Genomic DNA, 18,651 nt, shown 5'->3' with positions numbered 1-18,651 from the left:
GGATTTACGACACCACGCTGTGTGTACGGTCATAAGTGTTGTAGCTACGATAGTGCAGGTAACATGTGAGAAGTTTGGATTAGGTTTCTAGGACTTTATTAAAGAAAAAAAATATTTTTAAAGTATCCAGGGCGTCATGCGGGAACGGTCGCTTCCCGCCTCTCCCAACTGGTACTGCTCGCGCTGCAGTGATGTCAGCAGCAGCGGTTTGCTGGGCGTCGGGGCCAAAAACATCATCTACTTGATAGATGTGTCTGTATCTTCGTGCAGAGTGGCAGGTGAGTGAGCAGTCACCGCTGGACACCACACATAGCACAGACTTGATCGTGGCATTCATGTTTTAGTCCCCGCAGCCAGAAACACCGCGTTAAACTCAGGTACAACGTATCTGCCTGACCAAATCGGAGAGATTAGAGGATCTCGGGCTTTGATGGGCTGCAGTGACCAATGAAAGGATTTTACAACATTCGATGGAAATAAAAATGATGAACTTACCAAAAACACCACAAAAGTCAGTGTGAAAAAATGCAGTGACAGGCTAATCGATTGTGGTAGTTTGTATGGCCCTCATGTGCTTGTATTAATTTCTGAGAATGTCAGGGCATGCTCCTAATGAGACGATGGATATCCTTTGGGATCTTTTCTGTGATCTGTACCAGGAGCTTGTTCTGGTGCTAGTCTGTACACCCAGGTGGCGTCAGGTTGAAGAAAACACAATGGCAAAAATGTGTTTTATTGGATTTAGGTGCGGGCCAGTCAGTGTGGTTTCTTCATTCTCCAGGAACTGCCTGTATACTCTTACCACAAGAGGCCGAGCATTGTGTCCAGCTCTCCTACAGTATCTTTGTGTGTCCTATAATCTCCTCCACGTTCTTGAGACTGTGCTGGGAGACACTACAAACCTCCTGGCAGTGAAACTTAGTGATGTGCCATCCTGGAGAAGTTGGAGTACTTGCCCAGGTTCTATAGGGTCCACTGTTTTCTACTGACACTGACCCCAGCCAAATGCAATGCTAGTAAAAAAAAACAAAAAACCAAAACAGTCAAAAAAGATGAAGCGGGAAAAATGTAATTGGCCTCCACTTGTACAACCACTCCTGTTTTGAGTTTGTCTCATTGTTGCCTCACCTTTTGTTGTTGTTAAATGAGGGTGGGCAGGATGATGAAGGACACAGGGTGGTCAGGCAGGCTCAGAATACTGGCTGTTTTTCACCACATAGCCCTCACTAAAATAGACCTATTGTATATTTTATTTTCTTATTGAAATACCAGTAAAAGTCCTTCATCAAATCATCTATTTGGATCACTTAAATGTGAAGAAAATCAATCTTTTCCACTTCTCCCACTCACCACTGATTTACGAAAGTGCCTGCACAACTAAATTAAGAAGAAGCCAAAAATAAAGGCACGTGTATGCAGATGGACTGTTTATTTAGATTGGCACTTTAAATCCAGCACAGTCTAAAGGGGGCACAGAGGGCATCAAGTTCAGAGCTTTAGTAGCTGTACTCTATTTTATACATTTCTAATGTAAAGTTTGTATCTAGTAAAACCTCATGATTTACTATTATAGATTAAGTTAGAAGCTGAAAGCAAAAAAGTAATAATTATTAGTATATTTTCTCCAGTTTGTCTTGGGTTTATAACTGTTGGAAGCTAAAATCATAATTGAAATTAAACAGATTAATCCTCCAGTCGCAGTGAAATCAGTGTCCTTTTCTGTGTGTTTTTTCAGGTGAGCTCGTGGGCCATAAGGACTTGGTGTCCGGCTTCTCGTTTTGCCAGCATGCAGGGCAGAGTCACATCTGTGTCAGCTCCTCCAGCGATGGCAGTGTCCGTTTCTGGGACTCCAGCAGCAAGACTCTTATTAGGGAGCACACAGCTCATCAGGTGAGTGTCCTGTCCTGTGTCCACTAACACAGAAAGAGGTTTTGTGTCGTGCTTGCGCCCCCTACAGGATGTTGTGTGCTCTACACCAACTTGGAAGCAGCTTGTATGTGTGTTGTGCCGTCTCACGTTGTTTTTTTCACATTTATATGAAATGGTCCAATCTCCTTGATGAGACTGGACCCCTGACCAGGTCTGGAGAAAGAAAGTTAAGCATCAGAGCTCGACAGGACTCAGTGGGATGCGCAGCAAAAACATCGTCTGCAGCAGCTCTGTGATTCTCTCTCGAGGGCATTTTTAAAACAGTCGTCAAGGTTACTGAGGGCATTGCATATTTATTTTCCATTCTTTGCTTGAGCAGATGCCTTAAAGCAGTATTTTGTCTGTGGATTCATCTGAATAATAAACTGCATGTAATGACATGTTGGTTAAATATCATTGGGAAGATGTTTAAACCCAGAAAGGATATTTATTTGACAAATCATGAAACGCATAAAAAAACGTTAGTATATTGATTCATCATGCCAAAATGTTAACAAAGGGTTTTACATTTAGATAATAGTATCTGGTGTTTAGTATTTGCTATAAATGTCTTTGGAAGCAGCTCACTGCCTGTCAGCACACACCTGACTAAGAAGAACTTGTGACACGCACTCACTCGGGTCTCTTTTTGTCCACAGAGCTCCGTATCAGCGCTGCACTGGTCCCCTGTGGATAAAAACCTGGTGGTGTCCGGGGATGAGAAAGGCGTGGTGGTCTGTCACTGGTACCACACGGGTGACACGACCAGCTTCTTCCCTGAGCCCAGAACCATCTTCTGCCTCACCTGCTCTCCTCATACCTGGAACTATGTGGCTGTTGGGTAAGGATACCAAGAAAGACGACCGCTGGACAGATTAGTCTGCTGGATCATGAACATTAAAGCGCTTTGCATGAACGAGGGTAGTTTTTCTGCATTTTACCAAACTGACTGTCAAAGGTTACATTAACATTATAAAGTGAGTGAAGTGGGTCTACTACTAAGTGTTTCAAAGTAGTTTTTATCCATAAAAGAGAGAACTCGCTTTAAATTTTACTCGTGTGAAGGGCAACTTTCTGAGCTCAGGTTTGTTTGAGGAAAAAAATGTCTGAAGAAAGATTTTTAACCAGTCGAGCATCTAGATTACAGTTCTTTTAAAGTCTTTCACAAAGCTGTAGGTAACAGACAAAAATCTCAATAAACATGTTTTCATGATCATTTGAAGTCTTGATTATAAATGAATCAAAATTTAAATTCAGTGAACATGATGTCGGTAACTGTGACAATGCTGCTGTAGGTACAAAGATGGGATGATCGTGCTGATTGATGTGAGTAAGAAAGGCGAGGTGATTCACCGTCTCCGTGGACACGACGATGAGATCCATGCGCTGGCGTGGTCACCTTTGGCCCATGAAGATGCCCTCTACACCAGACCTGAAGACGGTGAAGGTAACGTTGTGTTTCTTTGTATTATTGTCGGGTCTTTAGCTTACAATATAAAGCACCCTGAGGCAACCGCTGTTGTGATTTGGGCAGTATTTAAATTATCCTCTTTATTTTTCTTTTTAAAATATGTTCGTTGTGCACGAAGAAGCCAATTCAACACAAGTATATGAGACTTTTTTTTTTCCTCTCATGTAATAGCAACCAATGGAGTGTCTGGAGGAGGTGGCTGCTATCTCGCATCTGGGAGCAAAGACCAGACTGTAAGGCTCTGGAGTACAGCCAAGGGAAAAGGTGGATTCATGTTCATTTTTAAGATTTATTTTTTAATTGATGCTGCAGAAATCAGCCTTGAAGAAGAAAATGTTTCATTCACTATGAGTGTTTAAAATTTCACTTAAACACGAGGGTTAGAGTTTAGGAAAAAAAGCACAGTGTATACAAATTCTGATCACCTCTGAAGCTCGTGTTAGATTTTATTTCCCTCCCCACACGCAGCATAAAAAGCTTTTTTTTTTTTTTTTTTTGATAACTCCATGATATGACAAAGGTTTACCGCAGGTGATTAGATCATACCTGGTGTAAGACGTAATCCTTTTAGCATCTTCACCTTCACCTTGCAGGTGTCATGACTCTGAAGCTGCCCTACCTGAAGAGGAGAGGCACCGCAGTCGACCCCGGGGTGAAAGAGCGTCTCTGGCTCAGCGTTCATTGGCCGAAGGGACGGCCGACGCAGCTCGTGTCCAGTTGCTTCAGGTACAGTGTGTGTGCAATCAGTCAAACGGTTTAAAGAAGATTTTTTTGGTTGTTGACTGAGTAACAAAATGATCACGACAAGAAGTGATTGTAAAACTGTGGCCCGTTTTGAATTTTTCCTCATCACTTTAACATTTACATAACTTGCCTGCTTTAATATTTTTTCCTTCAGTATAAAAAACACATTTTTTCCCTCTGTGTCAATGAAGGGGTGGGATTAAATAAGTGTATACTTCTTCCCACTCCCTTTCAACATGTAAATTAATCAGAATGTTTTTTTGTATGTAATTTGTATAGTATTTTTTTTCTCTCTTATTTCTTTTCTAAATGTACTTGTATATTGTTCACATGTTGAAATAAATTACCAATCAATCAATCAATCAATCAATCAAAACTGTGATGTAGCTGCAAGCAGCAGAAATTGAAGATTGTTATTTCAGGATTGTAACAATTGGGAGCAAAATCACTTGTAATTGCTTTTTAGACCTTTTTATTTGGCCTCTAATTTTCAGGATATTGTCTGGAGGTGTGTTTGTCGAAAGTCTCTTGGCAAAATGTCAGGAACAAAGCAAAATAGAACATAAAACAGACCCATTAAAATGTAAAACGGTAAAGTGCTTTGTCAATGCTGGATTTAGTTTCCTTTTTTTGGGCTTCTTCATTAGCTGTATCCAAAAGCTTGGCTGATAATTGAGTTGATAGGCTTAATTTGGTGTCTCCCCAGTGGTGAGTTGGTCATGTGGGATTTAACCAAGACAGGGAAGCAGAGGTGGACCCTGTTCGGCACATCCTCAGAGGGTCAGAACCACAGCAGGATCGTCTTTAACATGAGTTCGGTTCACCTGCAGGATGGCAGAGAGCTGCTCATCAGCACCTCCATGGACAGAGAGGTGAGTGACCTTTGAACTTACAGTACATGGCCTGTGCCAGTATGGAATTCAGTACAGGCCAGTGGGTGTTTTTTAACTGTAAAGCTCTTGCGAGGACAGCTGTTGCTGCCAGCCCGTATCCTCCTCTGTGGAAAGTAATCGAGCAACAAAACCCAATTGGCAGTGGGCTCACGCGAATCAGGAGACCTCCTTGGTGGCCAGAGGGAGAACGAAAGCCAAAGGCAACAACCGTCTGACACCACGGTCTGATTAATCTCCCAGCACTAGTTAAGATTCACTCGAAGAAGCTTTTTTAGCCATGAGTGCACTGCTGTGTTCCAGCGTTCATCTGGCCTGTTTTTTAAAGTGGGAATTTTGCATGAAAGCAAATAAGGATTTCTGTCATTTATTATTAAACTGCCTTTAAAGAGGGAAGTTCATTGAAAGCTGGTTCATTCTTCCAGGTTAAGTGCTGGGACCTGGCCTCTCTGGAGTGCTGCTGGACTCTGCCCACCCTGGGCGGTTTCGTCTACGCCCTGACCTTCTCCCCCGTGGGTACTGGATGTCTGGCGCTCGGTGTCGGTGACAACATGATCCGGGTGTGGAACACGCTGACCACTCAGAACAAGTATGACGTCAGGTCCTTCTGGCAGGGGATCAAGTCCAAAGTCACAGCGGTAAGGAGTTTCTTTTTGCAAAGCACAGCTGATTTATGGTTAACTATTAGGGACAATAAGAGACATGATCAGTTTATACCCAGGAAGAATATAAATGGTTTACTTCACTTTAAAGTCTGTGTGTGTGAGGAAGTTTTCTGAAAGACGTTAAAGGATGAGATCTCAGATCAGTAAAGAAACAACTTCTCGGATGAAAAAACAATTTGTCGGCTGTCCGAGTGTCTGCTTTAAAAAATGATCCAGCGGAGCTGCTGATGAGACTTTGAGAGGACATTAAAGTCAGACTTATGTTATCGGCTTTAAGCAGCCTTTAAATTTTATTTTGTTCTTCAAGCTTCCATCATGTCTGAGGCTGATGATAGTGGCTAAATTATTACAAGCTTGTTGCTGTTCGCTGACACAAAAGATGAAGTGCATAAAAAAAGGGTTTCATTTGTTGTAGCTGGCGTGGCATCCGACAAAAGAGGGATCTTTGTCTTTTGGAACAGATGATGGGAAAGTTGGTATCTATGACGTCTTCTCCAACAAGTAAGGTTCATTTCTCTAAGATTAGCTGTCTGACCCCGCCCCATGCTTATCGTGTTTATTGCTTGTGCTTGTTTCATGCTGTTGCCTTGATAGACGATCGGTGACAGCACGTACAGAAGCATATATCAGTGTGTGTCGGTGGTATTCAAAACACTTTCATTGTTTATGAAGAAGCGTATGTGTTAAACTTTGGTGATCCATGCTGTGTTTTTCCACAGAGGATCATTTATGTTCATTTGTAAAATATGATCTTTGCTTGATTCCCTTTTCAAAACATCATTATGTATCTCACTTTCTTTTAATTGGCTGCCCCTCGTCTGGCTTCCACAACCGGAACTGAGGGCTTGTATGGAACACCACCTCCCATTCCCTTTTCCGAGATTCCCAAAACAAACTTCAAGCCTTTCCTTTGAAAGCAAAAAAAAATAAAACTGATACTGTGATCACCTATGGCCACGAGCTGTGGGTAGTGACCGAAAGAACGAGATCGCGGATACAAGCGGCGGAAATGAGCTTCCTCCGAAGGGTGGCTGGCCTCTCCCTTAGAGATAGGGTGAGAAGTTCGGCCATCCGGGAGGGGCTTAGAGTAGAGCAGCTGCTGCTCCACATCGAAAGGAGCCAGCTGAGGTGGTTCGGGCATCTGGCAAGGATGCCCCCTGGGCGCCTCCTGGGCGAGGTGTTCCAGGCATGTCCCACCGGGAGGAGGCCCCGGGGCAGACCCAGGACACGCTGGAGAGATTATATCTCTCGGCTGGCCTGGGAACGCCTTGGTATTCCCCCGGACAAGCTGGAGGAGGTGGCTGGGGAGAGGGAGGTCTGGACCTCTTTGCTTAGGCTGCTACCCCCGCGACCCGACCTCGGATAAGCGGATGAAGATGGATGGATGGATGGATGGATGATACTGTGATCTACAAACTGCATCAGACTTGCCTAATTGTTAATCAAATTTGCACATATTAAAGAGCTTATACTCCTAAGAAGTAATTTCAGAAGTGTTTTGATTTTGGCACTGGTACCAATCTTTGGGGCATCATTTAGTGGATTACAGGGCTTTACCAGTGTCTGAAATGACCATACAGTGAAATCCCATCAACCAAAAGACCCAAAGCATAAGTAAAACACCTATTTAAAATGTGGCAGCTGTAGTTCAGGAGGTACAGCAGGTTGTCTGCTGATCCGAAGGTCAGTCTGGCTCCTCCGACCTGCATCTCAGAGTGTCTGCGGGCAAAAAGCCGAACTCCAAACGTTTCCTGTGATGCATCTCTCCAAGAGCAAGTGCATGAATGCTATGCTTAGAAAAAAGCACCTGTAAAAATGAATGTGAAAGAGGTTTGTGGTGATCTCATTATTTGAATCTGTGGTGTTGCTAACTTTCATCCACCAGTATTATACCAGCATTTGACAGAAAAAAAAGGAAATGCAGAATAAATCAACTTGAAGAAACAAACAGAACTTTAAATAATTTGTAAGAAAATTGCTTTCTTATTTATTTATTTTTATGCAAAACGTCAGAACTGTTGTGATTTCAGTTGGAGTTTGACTTTGTGACTTTCAGAAAACTTTTCAAAGTCTATCTTTTGCTTGTTTTCTGGTGCGAGTCTTGTGGTTTCTTCTTATACTCCCTTGAGGCCTGTTTTCCTGCAGCTATACACATCACACATCCCTAACCGAGCGTTTGTTCTGCTTCATCTCCTCCCAGGCCTCCTCAGATATCGAGCTCCTATCACAGAAAAACGGTGTACACGTTGGCCTGGGGGCCCCCGGTCCCCCCAATGTCATTTGGTAAGTTCTTAATGAACTCTTAGCAACTGCTGTTGTTTGCTCTGAACGCTCTGACCCAGCAAAAAGCCTGGCAGTGGGACACCAAATAAGCAGAGAGTCAGCGAAAAAGCCCGACCATCTCTGCACGCCTTTTCGTAATCGACCCTGTAATTGAGTGAGCTGAGAAAACACTTACTCCTCACCTCCTTCCTCTTGAGCCGCATGTGGGGAAATCAAGACGTAGGAAGTTAATTTTACCAGCTGTCGGCAGATGACATTTTGATTAGCGTATCAGTCACTGGGCTTCAAAGCCATAAATGTAATTGTTGCACTGCCAAAAATTCTGCTGATGGCTCCTAAACAAACAAAAGTAGCTGCTAATTAGTTTACCCACAGCATTGGCACCAGTTCAGCTCCATTCGTGGACTTGTGATTGGTTCAAATTGTCAGGATGACTTACAATAGGTGTGCAGAGTATATCAGGACCAGCTGCTTCTCAGGGCTGTCAGCCGCCATGCTTCCTTTGCTCTTTACATTAAGGCTTCTACATACCTGGTGTTCACAGATTAGTCTATCTTATCTATATTACCTATAATAATGCCTGTGTATATATTGAATGGGTAGTTATAGTAACCAAGTCTTTAATTCATTTATATCTTTGAGACTTGTGGTCCTTAAAATGTTTAAGTTCGGCTCTCCTGTGTGAAGATTGCAGTCGTGAAGTCATTTCAAGTTAAAGATGCCATTACAAATTTACGATTTGCTCGAATTAATGAGGTGTCCAATTAACTAATCATTTAAGTTCTAGTTAAAAACTAAAAGTATTTACTGTAATGCAGTAAAATGTCTTTAAGTAATTGGCTTTAACACACTGTTATGTAGCGGTAAACGCTATCAAAAAACACTTGAAACCCACAGTTTGTCCACAGTAGACCTCCGTCATGAAGACACTGAGTTTTATGTTCTGTGTGGCGTTCAGGGACAGCAGGAGGAAAACCTTCCTTTAGTCTGTACAGCTGTGCCGGCGAGGGCGTCATACTCCAGCACGATCCATACAAGCTGAACGGAGAGGCGTCGGACATCGACAAGCTCATCAGAGATACTAACGACATCAAGGTGGGAGGGGCTTTGATGTGATGATGATGATGTAATTATGCAGTCCCTTTATCCTCAGATAAATAACTCAGAAGTATTACTCACTGATCCTTTTTGATCCTAACGATTCTTTCTTTAACACGTAGTTACCCATAATGCAGTGGTGGAAACCACTGTCACGCACATGAACGGATCATATTTGTAAGGGGTGGGGTAAAAAAATTGATATAGGATTATGTGGTGATATTGTATGGATCCAGGGATGACAAATACCAATATTTTATTAATTAAATTAAAATATTCTGGAAATATTATGCACATGAGGGCTCATCTCATTCGCCACCTCCCTGAGATAATGCTAGCTTGTAACACTGGTTAACACTGGACACACTTAGAGCTAATTGCAGGATCGTAGCACATTCCTGGTTCTACAAACTTGTTTAATCTGTTTTTATATGCACAACATTGCTCACCTCTCTCTCCTCCACTCTTTGTCGTGTGCTCCCAATACGATGAAATCCTTCACTGACAAACGTGGACGCCCTGTGAAACAAAAACTAGCCTTTCTGCAAAAGCGCCGTTAATTTAACCTCTAGTTTTAAATCAGGATGATAAATCAGGATGATTTAAAACTAGAATTTCCCTCTTTCTTTTTTTTTTCTTTTTTTTTTCATGTTTCGAGAGGATGGTGAATAAGTGCTGCTGAGATTAAAATATAATAAAGCAAATCTTCAGCAATCTATTGCTAATCACTTTGGTGGTCACTGATTCCTGATGTAATTCCCAACAACCTAACTTTGTACTGAAATAAGATCAGTTATCAAACAGGACTCTGTTATAGGCTACATTGCAGATAAAGGCACAAATAACCCAGCCTGACACCCTCCTCACCATCATCTCACTTCCAGCACCAAGCAAAGAGAGCTTTGTGTGCAGTTGGTAAGATGGACAGTAAAGCAGTCACATGTATAGAGACGTGTTTTTGTTGCTTTGTAGTCTGTTAGCAGGACTTTTATCTGTGCAGAGATTTCATTAAGCCCTCAGTGAACCAACAACATGTCAGGCAAAATAAAACCTGACACACTAAGAAAGCTGACAGCACAAGTTCACTCTGCAGGTCCTTCGTGCCTGCAACAGTTTGTTTCATGTCTGCTGCTGAATGTAAATAAAGGAGATTTGAATAAGTTACAAAGGTAAAATTTGCTTCCCAACAGCACAAGCTGTCTCCACACACCGACCTCAGCTGGAAGCCAGATGGGAAAGTTGTTGCCATCGGCAACGAGGATGGGTGAGTGAACGGTCTGGCGTGACCCATCTTGTAACACACCATCAGCAGCCGGCGGGAGTCCTCTGAGGGTCCAACTGTCTGCTGACAGTGTCTGGACTCGAGGCTACAGAATAATGAATTTTGTTCTGTTTGAACTGTTGCCCCCTCTTATCTAGGTCGCTCTCAGGGATTATGATTGGGTGCCACACTGACACATGTAGATGTCTACACTTCCTGAACCAGCCAGGTTCAAAGCAAACCACATTTGATTTATTAGATGCAATAGAAAATGGCTTGCAGCTTGTTTGTTTCACTTTGTGGCTCATCATACGTCTTCACAAGCAACTGGATTCATGAACCTACAGAGTTATTGCACAACTCTGCAAAGTTCTCACAGGTCATTAAAAAGTCCAAAGGATGAGGTCATAAAATGTGTTTTCTGTAGGTGTTAGAATGTATGGATGGTGTGTTTAAGATAATAAAAATTCAGGAGGGCACTCCTGAAGTCAGGAGATGCACTTTAGCATTTTTTCAATAGCTGTAATGTAACTAATAATGGTCAATATTCAGCTGTAAAAATGTAATTTTTTGCAGATATCTTGGCTACGTTGAAGTAGCTGATGTCTAAAAAAGCATATCAACAGCTGGTAAACCCACTGTACACAACCTGCCAATAGATGAAAAGCACAGCTGGTAGCTGGTTGGTGAACAAAGTCAGATATTTCTTCTGTAATCTCATACGTTGCATCCCGTACTGCCTTCTTTGTTTGCTTGTCGTCTCGGGACTACAGTTGCTTTTCATTTCTGCTTGAAGTGTTTTTGTGCTTTTTGCGACCAGCTGACCAGCTGCTCTGTGCTGCAGGTGTATCGACGTATATCAGGCTCCCAGTCTGAAGTTGCTGTGCAGCATCCAGGAGCACCACAAGATCATTAACACGTTACGGTGGCATCACGACCACAGCTCTGCACTTGAGCTGCACTGCCTCCTGGCCTCGGGCTCCAGCAACGCCATCGTTTACGTGCACGATCTCCGCTCTGTTATAGGTGAGTCCTCTTTAACATGTAGTATGTCAACCGAACTGTACTGCAATCCTCATTATGTCAATTTGGAAGAATCTAAACTGTCAGTAAAGAGCGAGTAAAAAGGTAAATGACATATTTAAGGCTTTGATGGCTGTGGTTGTATTTACATCAGTGTTTTGTTTGTTGTGCAGAAAATCCTCCAGAAAGCCCCGTGGTGCTGACGGAGCCCTATCGGAGGTTGTGTGGCCATACGGCTAAAATCACCAGCATGGCCTGGAGTCCGCATCACAACGCTCGGCTCGTCACTGTCTCATATGATGGCACAGCGCAGGTCAGTGGATGGGTGTAAACCTGTAAATGATGGTGGTAGATGCATAAGAATCTCTACCTCAACACGTTGGCTTTTCAGTTGGTAGACGTGTTTTTATGTTGCTCTCAGCATGTCGACACATCTTTGGGTTTTATTGTTGAATATTCTTGTTCTTTAGGTGTGGGATGTTCTGGAGGAAGCAGCTGTCTCTAACTACAGAGGACACGTTGGTTATCTGCTGTGTGTGGACTGGTCCCCTGTGGATCCAGATGTGATCTGGACTGGAGGGAAGGACTTCACCTTGCAGGAGTGGAGCGTCTCCAAACAAGAGTACACAAAGCCGCCTAAAGGTAACGCCAGAACCGTAACCAGCACAAAACGGCCTTTCTGTCTGACCAGCAGGCCGTGACACGCATATGCTTTCAGGGAAAAAGATGGTCGACCTGAAAGAGAAGATGAAGGCCAATACGAAGCAGAAGAAGAAGAACAAGAAGGCTGGGCCATCGGGGGCTGAGGGAGCTGCACAGCCAGAGGTCAATGGAGCGCCGGTGACAATCGGAGAGAGGGCAGTGACGGGACAAGGGGTGTCAGGTGAAGATGACGAAGATGAAGCCAGCTCAACAAGCAGCCCAGCACCTTCACCAGGTAGCAGTTCAGAAAACAGCAGTTGCCATTTCAAGATTTTCTGCTACTTTTGCGTTGAAGCTCCAAATATTTTCTGTCTTTCAGCCACATTTGAGATGCAGAGAAAATCCTCGGCTGCTGTAAAGAGTAAAGACAAGCCAGGTATGCACAGATGTCCTTTTGAAACGGGTGTTTGGCACATTTCTGTATGTAACCGTGCGTGTGTCTATCTTAAGACTTAACTGGGCTGAAGAAGAAAAAGCCTCGCTCCATGTTGCCTCTCAGTACATCCATGGACCACCGGCCCAAAGACGAGCTGCTGCAGGACTGCATCACTCTGGCTTCTGTCAGACACGACAACAGTAAGACCACCATGCAGTTTATCGTTTTAGACAGTGATTACTGTAAAGACTATACTTTTAATAACGTTTTATTTAAAAATGTAACCCTTTTAACCTTTTTTTTTCTGCTTGCATGAAAGCAAAATGAAGCTGATAAGCAAATATCATCTGGACTGTTCAATGAGCGTGTGCATTTATATTCCAGCACCTCCCACAGGCTGTGTCCCAGGCCAGGGAGATCATATCCATCTGGGCCTGTTTGCTGACAGACAGGCTCTGTACCGCATGTTTGATGCAGAAGGTGCGCTTTAGTTTTTCGTCTGAGTCTTTAAAGTTAAAGTGGTGAATGCGTGTTCAGCTCTCGGAACAAGCTTTAAATGGAGAGGAGTTCTTTTACATGATGTGTTGGATGACTCATCCGTTGTGACGTTGATGTTGCCCTTCAGAGGAGGGCCACGTGGAGGCGGGTCACTTCGACTCCGTAGTGTACCTGCGGCTGTGGAGTGGCGACCTGGAGGGGGCGCTGCAGCTCGCCACAGAGAAAGGAGAGCTGAACGACCACCTGCTCTCCATCGCTCCCATGGGTAAATGCAAGAATATTGACTTAACCTGAGACTGAGCCTTTGCAGAGTGTGTGACACTGGCACAGATGTAGGCAGAGAAAAAAATGTATTGGTCCTCAGGTGTATCATCAAAGTGTTTATACTATATCTGGGACCCATAACGTCGTAACAAAAGGACTAACATATTTTATTATTTTATGTTTGTTCATTTATATATTTTTTAACCTTCTCTATTCTTTTCAACTGTGACCACTTCCACAGTGTCAGTGACTTTGATCAACAGAAGCCCACTAAAAGAAAAATGTTAAAAATGGAGAGTGTCCTCTTCATGCCACCTGCAGCTGGGCCCTCTCTGTGCTGTGTTTTATTTATTTATTTATTTATTTATTTATTTATTTGGGGGGGGGAGTAATTTTCTTATTTTAGACTCTGAGGAAAGTCTTCATTCTTCATTCCCACCATCGTTTGTTTGCTTTCTTGACTCTGGTAGTTGTTCCCTGGTTCCTCCTTCCTACTGAAGGCTCAGTGACTCGTATGTAGTCTCAGTTATACAACTGATGCTAATATTTATTTCAGTCTTATTTTTCTTTTGTTTTTATTTTTCTGAAGAAACTAAGAAAAAAATTCATTTCAAGTCTGTTTTATTTATATAGCGCCAGTTCACAACAATAGTCACCTCAAGGCGATGTAGTATAATACAGTAATACAGGGCAAACCCAACAATCCAATAACTCTTTATGAGCAAGAACTTGGTGGCAATAGGAAGGAAAAACTCCCTTTTAGCGGGAGAGAAATATAATAATAACTAAAGATTAAAAGCAGAGCGGGGTATAAACACAGAGTGAGTGAAAAGGGTGAGTGCAGAATAAACAGTGCATTATGGGATGCCCCCAGCAGCCTAGACCCTATTGCAGCATAACTAAATGAGAATTCTGGGTCACCTGATCCAGCCCTAACTGTATACTATATTAAAAAGGAAAGTTTTTAAGCCTAATTTTAAAAGTAGAGATGGTGTCTGTCTCCTGAATCCCAGCTGGGAGCTGGTTTCACAGACGAGGGGCCTGAAAGCTGAAGGCTCTGCCTCCCATTCTACTTTTAAATACTCTGGGAACCACAAGTAAACCCGTAGTCTGAGAGCGAAGTGTTCTGTTAGGATCGTACGGCACTATGAGGTCTTTTACATATGACACGGTTTGATTATAAGATTTTGTATGTGAGGAGAAGCATTTGATTTGACATAAATTTGATTGTGACTTCCAGAGGGAGGAAGAGAAGCCAGTGTGGGGGGAAATATGCTTTCTCTTTGTTGTCCCTGTTAACGCACTCGCTGCAGCTTTCTGGATCAGCTGAAGGGTTCGTTTTTGAACATTTAGTCAGTGCAAAATGTATGTAAGCCAAGGGATAAATATCAGCTGCTGACAGGGTAAATGTCATCTTATGGCCATGTCAACAAATGGGGTCGATATTTGCTAAAAATATAAACGGCTCGGTTTCTTTACTCAGCTCTTGATCCACTTTCTCTGCTTTTGGTGTAATGGGAAGTGTTTTATTTGCTCCTCCAGCTGGGTTCGTGGTGTGGAGCCGGACAGTGGAGGCCTTCGTCAAGCAGCTGTGTCTGCAGGAGCAGTACCTGAAAGCGGCGTCCCACCTGCTGTCCATCAACAAACTCTACGAGGCAGTCGACTTGCTGCGCTCCCACAAGCTTCACAGGTTTGCTTTATTTACTGTTGCTTTGTTTTGTTCCTCTAAATAAAAAAGTTCTGTTCCAGGTTTGTTTGCTACATATTCTGGTGATATGTTTTGTTCATTTGTTATTATCAGGGAGGCCATAGCGCTGGTTAAAGCCCGGCTGCCAGCAGACGAACCTCTCCTGAAGGAGCTGTACACGTGTTGGGCTGCAGTGCTGGAGAAAGATGGGCATTTTTCTGCAGCAGCTAAGTGGTGAGAAGTGTTTAGAAAGTTTAAAGTTGCTCTTAATGATTATTTAAATTGCTTTGCAAACATTGTTAAATGGGTCCTCTCTCATTGGTTTGACATCATCTCCCAGCTACCTCGCTGCCGATGCCAGCTTTGACGCCGCCAAGGTCATCGCCAGGAAGAATGACGTCTTGTCACTGAGGACCGCGGCCAGTCTAGCAAGAATCTCAGGAGACTCCTCTCTGGCTCAGTCTCTGTCGCTGAGATGTGCCAAAGATCTGGCAGCCGCTAGAGACTGGGTCGGAGCACAGGAGGTCCTGAGTTTGCAAGACAGCCTCCTGGTTAGTAGTCGGAGTGTGAATTTGGGTTTAGAAGATGAACTGAAAGTCTGTGAAACCTGTTCCAACCCTCTGCAGGTCCACAGGCTGCATCTCTGTGTGGCTGAGCTGCTCTCTGAGATGCTGGGAGACTCTGAAGTTAGTCCTGCAGCATCCTGCGCCTCCCGTCACCCGTGGGCGTCACCGGGTGAGCGTCACATTAGCATCATGGATCGAGTGAGAGATGTGTGGGAGGAGCAGTTTGCTGTTTCACATCAGAGCGTTGGGGCTCTTCTGCAGGAGCTCAAGTCTGCAGAGAGCCCAATGCCCACTGCTAACAGTCCTCTCAGACAGGTACAGACACAAACTAGGTACATAATTGATGATACGGCTGGAAACAAATGTATTATGTATAGAAGAACTGAAGCATGCACAACAGAAGATATAAAAAACAGCTTAAATATGACGTAGAAGCATATTTGAAGCAGAGAACTGAAAGAAAACTAAAGGAAGTCTTTTAATGAATTTAGACTAAAATCTTGTCCATGTGCCTTTCCATCTGCAGGTCCTGCTGCATTCATCCCTCCACCTGACCTGTGCTGTGCTCAGCTGGTTACTGGCTGATGATGATCAGCTGGTGACAGAGCTGTGGCACGCAGTGGCTTGGCCGAGAGAGGCCGGACACTTCTGTGTCTCTGCAGAGCTCTGCAGGCTGCTGTTCCCAGATGGTACGTCCTATTAACAGAACAGTGAAGTCATCTGTCCATCAGGGTACATCATATCAATCCTAAATGTGGTGGCTGCACTACTGAGACAGAATAAGGGCAAACTGACATTTTAGCCAGAAGATGAGCATTTCTTAAGTTCTGTCGCAGTCGTTTTGGCGACACCTTGTGGTGATAAGTGTTGTAACATCTGAGCTTAGATTCATGAGACTTTTATGCATGAATTTAAATGTTAGGACAATGTAAAAGAACTGTGTTTGACAGGCATTAGCAGCTTTACCTTGCAGTGTCTCTCACAGGAGTAGACTGTATTTTTGGTGGTAGCAGAGGGAGGAGCCTCTGTATATATGTGAACAGGGTGACCACACTGAGCTCAGCGGCCTTTCTGGGCATGTAGCAGTGGTAGCCTTTTGCATTGCTCTGTAGCTGTTGCAGATACTGCAAAGCCACCCAGTTCAATTTTATTTATATAGCACTAAATCGTAGCAGTCACCTCAGGGCACTTAAATATTGTAATGTTAAAAGACCCTGAAAGAATACAGAGAAACAATCAGACGAGCCCCTGTGAGCAGTTTGTATGTTGTACTCTTTTCTGCTTTTAAGTAAATAAATAAATAAAAGGAATAAACAGGTTAATCTGCATTAATAATGAATACATTTCCTGAAAATTGCTTTTCTCTCTGTTGGTCAGGCGATGTCAGTGTTAGTTTTCGGAAACATCCCAAAGTGCTTCATCACACGGAAGAAGCAGCCAAAGCTGCTGCCAGCAGTCTTCAGGCTTTTGTCCTTTACCACCGCCTGTATGAATGCTGGTGGAGGACCTCGGGAGGCAGCCAGGAGATCCAGAACGGCCTCTCCCTGTCGTTGGCTGACTCGTCTCCTGAAGATGAAATGAAGGATGAGGTGTCAAACGGAGGGCTGTTGGAGTCGGCAGAGACCCACCGTCCTGTGAGTGGGAGTTTTCATAAACTGGGCTTAGATCCATCACTCCTTCTGTGTGAGCCTCACGCTGCCTGCCAGGCCACACAGAGAGCTGTGAGACAGATCCAGCAGCAGCTCGCCGCCATGGTGCAGCAGCACAGCCAGACCCAGGGAGGGCAGCTCGACTCTGGGGAGAAACGGGATGACAGCCCTGCAGTGATTTCCACCACCAGGGGATCCTCAGACAGTCAGGACTCTGCTGAGGCTGAGCAGGGGTGAGAGCTTTGTGCCAGCTTCTTATGTTTTTATTGTTTATATGTGATTATCAGACCCATGATCATAGCACTATAGCCATGATTATAAAACTAGTTTTACTGCGCATCACTTTTTCTTTGAAATCTGGCAGGGCCATGTCTAAAACTAACCTCATTCCCATCAGTCTCAGCCATCTCGTGGTCTTATTTTCTTTGTGATTAACTTTGATTGCTGAATCAGGCGGCTGTTTCTTCTCCCCAGTTCTGAGGACCCGGAGACTCTGCTGTCATTATCCTCGAAGATGTCCAAGCATCAGAAAGAGCTGGCTGAGCTGCCAAACACACTCAAGGTATAACCAAAGCTTACAAGAGAGAGTCGTCTCTCCCAAAGTATCCTGAAGGCAGTCGTGGAAGTAAACCTTTTAGAGAGGATGTTAATGTTGATTCTGTGCGTGCAGTATTTGTCATTTCAACATGACAGTCAAGTAGTAAGATATACCAAGGACCTTTGTGCTCCCTCTATGATCTCCCACCTACAGAGAGAGATCACAGAGAGAGAGGGGAGCAGTTTCATGTGTCAGTTTTGACCTGTTTCTCTGCTCACAGCTCTACCCTCAGGGTACCTGCTGGCTATCCCATCATGCTCCTTGTTTTTTTTCCATTTCTGATTAGCACAACCAGACAGTTTGACATCTTAACAGCAAGAAGTGCTTAGTATGAAGAGTTTAAGTTGCACAAATAGTTCACTATGTTGCAGATTTCTCTTCACATGTCACAGGAACTCTTTATTGTGATGTAAGATGCTCTTCAGTTTTTAGATGTATTATTATATTTGCAATTTAATATATTATTAGGATGAAACACTGATCCCCAGGGCTACAGAATGAATGTTTTTGTCTTTCAGGTGTACCCTCACCCAGATGTTGTGGAATGCTGTCTGGTTCTTCTGCATCTCAGCAAATCTTCAATGTCTTTCTCGGACTCGCTCCTACAAGAAGCTACAGATCTGCTTCGTAAATATGGGACAAGTCCCTCTGTCCTGAAAGCCTCGCAGCGATTCCTCATCTGATTCATTTTGCTGGCAGTTTGGGGACCCGCCTGATGGTCTGACTTCATGTCTCCGCTGCTACACTGACTGTTTACCTGCATCCACACAAAGCATGCTCAGATGTGTTCAGTCAGACACCTCAAAAAGCACGTGGTTCCAAACTGCAGACTTTACACACTCTGATATGTTTCTTTGAGTTTTCTGATACACTCAAAGCAGCATTTCTGCAGTTTTTTTCTACAATAAAAACAAACTTAATAAAAAGTCCTGAGTCAGCTTGATTCCACATTTAAAAGTGCCTGAAGG

At 43.7% G+C, this 18,651-nt stretch overlaps 1 protein-coding gene across 1 annotated transcript; it reads left to right on the top strand.

Annotated features, from left to right (window-relative positions):
* The first annotated feature begins 6 nt into the window (after nt 1–6).
* On the top strand, nt 7–18,609 carry gemin5 (gem (nuclear organelle) associated protein 5). Its single transcript, XM_026181573.2, has 28 exons — nt 7–278; nt 1,736–1,890; nt 2,568–2,749; nt 3,204–3,355; nt 3,551–3,643; nt 3,973–4,105; nt 4,830–4,995; nt 5,439–5,651; nt 6,094–6,179; nt 7,879–7,961; nt 8,920–9,056; nt 10,250–10,323; nt 11,165–11,346; nt 11,517–11,656; nt 11,814–11,985; nt 12,062–12,280; nt 12,365–12,421; nt 12,496–12,621; nt 12,806–12,901; nt 13,047–13,184; nt 14,726–14,873; nt 14,985–15,104; nt 15,211–15,421; nt 15,497–15,751; nt 15,963–16,125; nt 16,814–17,318; nt 17,560–17,647; nt 18,202–18,609. Exons 1-28 carry the CDS (start codon nt 137–139, stop codon nt 18,364–18,366), a joined length of 4,401 nt encoding a protein of 1,466 aa, XP_026037358.2. The 5' UTR covers nt 7–136; the 3' UTR covers nt 18,367–18,609.
* The last annotated feature ends 42 nt before the right edge of the window (nt 18,610–18,651 follow it).

The sequence above is a fragment of the Astatotilapia calliptera genome, chromosome 10, assembly GCF_964374335.1.
Source record: "Astatotilapia calliptera chromosome 10, fAstCal68.1, whole genome shotgun sequence".
NCBI classification, from domain to species: domain Eukaryota; kingdom Metazoa; phylum Chordata; class Actinopteri; order Cichliformes; family Cichlidae; genus Astatotilapia; species Astatotilapia calliptera.
The sequence above is the reverse complement of the archived record's forward strand: the minus strand, read 5'-3'. Positions and strand labels throughout refer to the sequence as shown.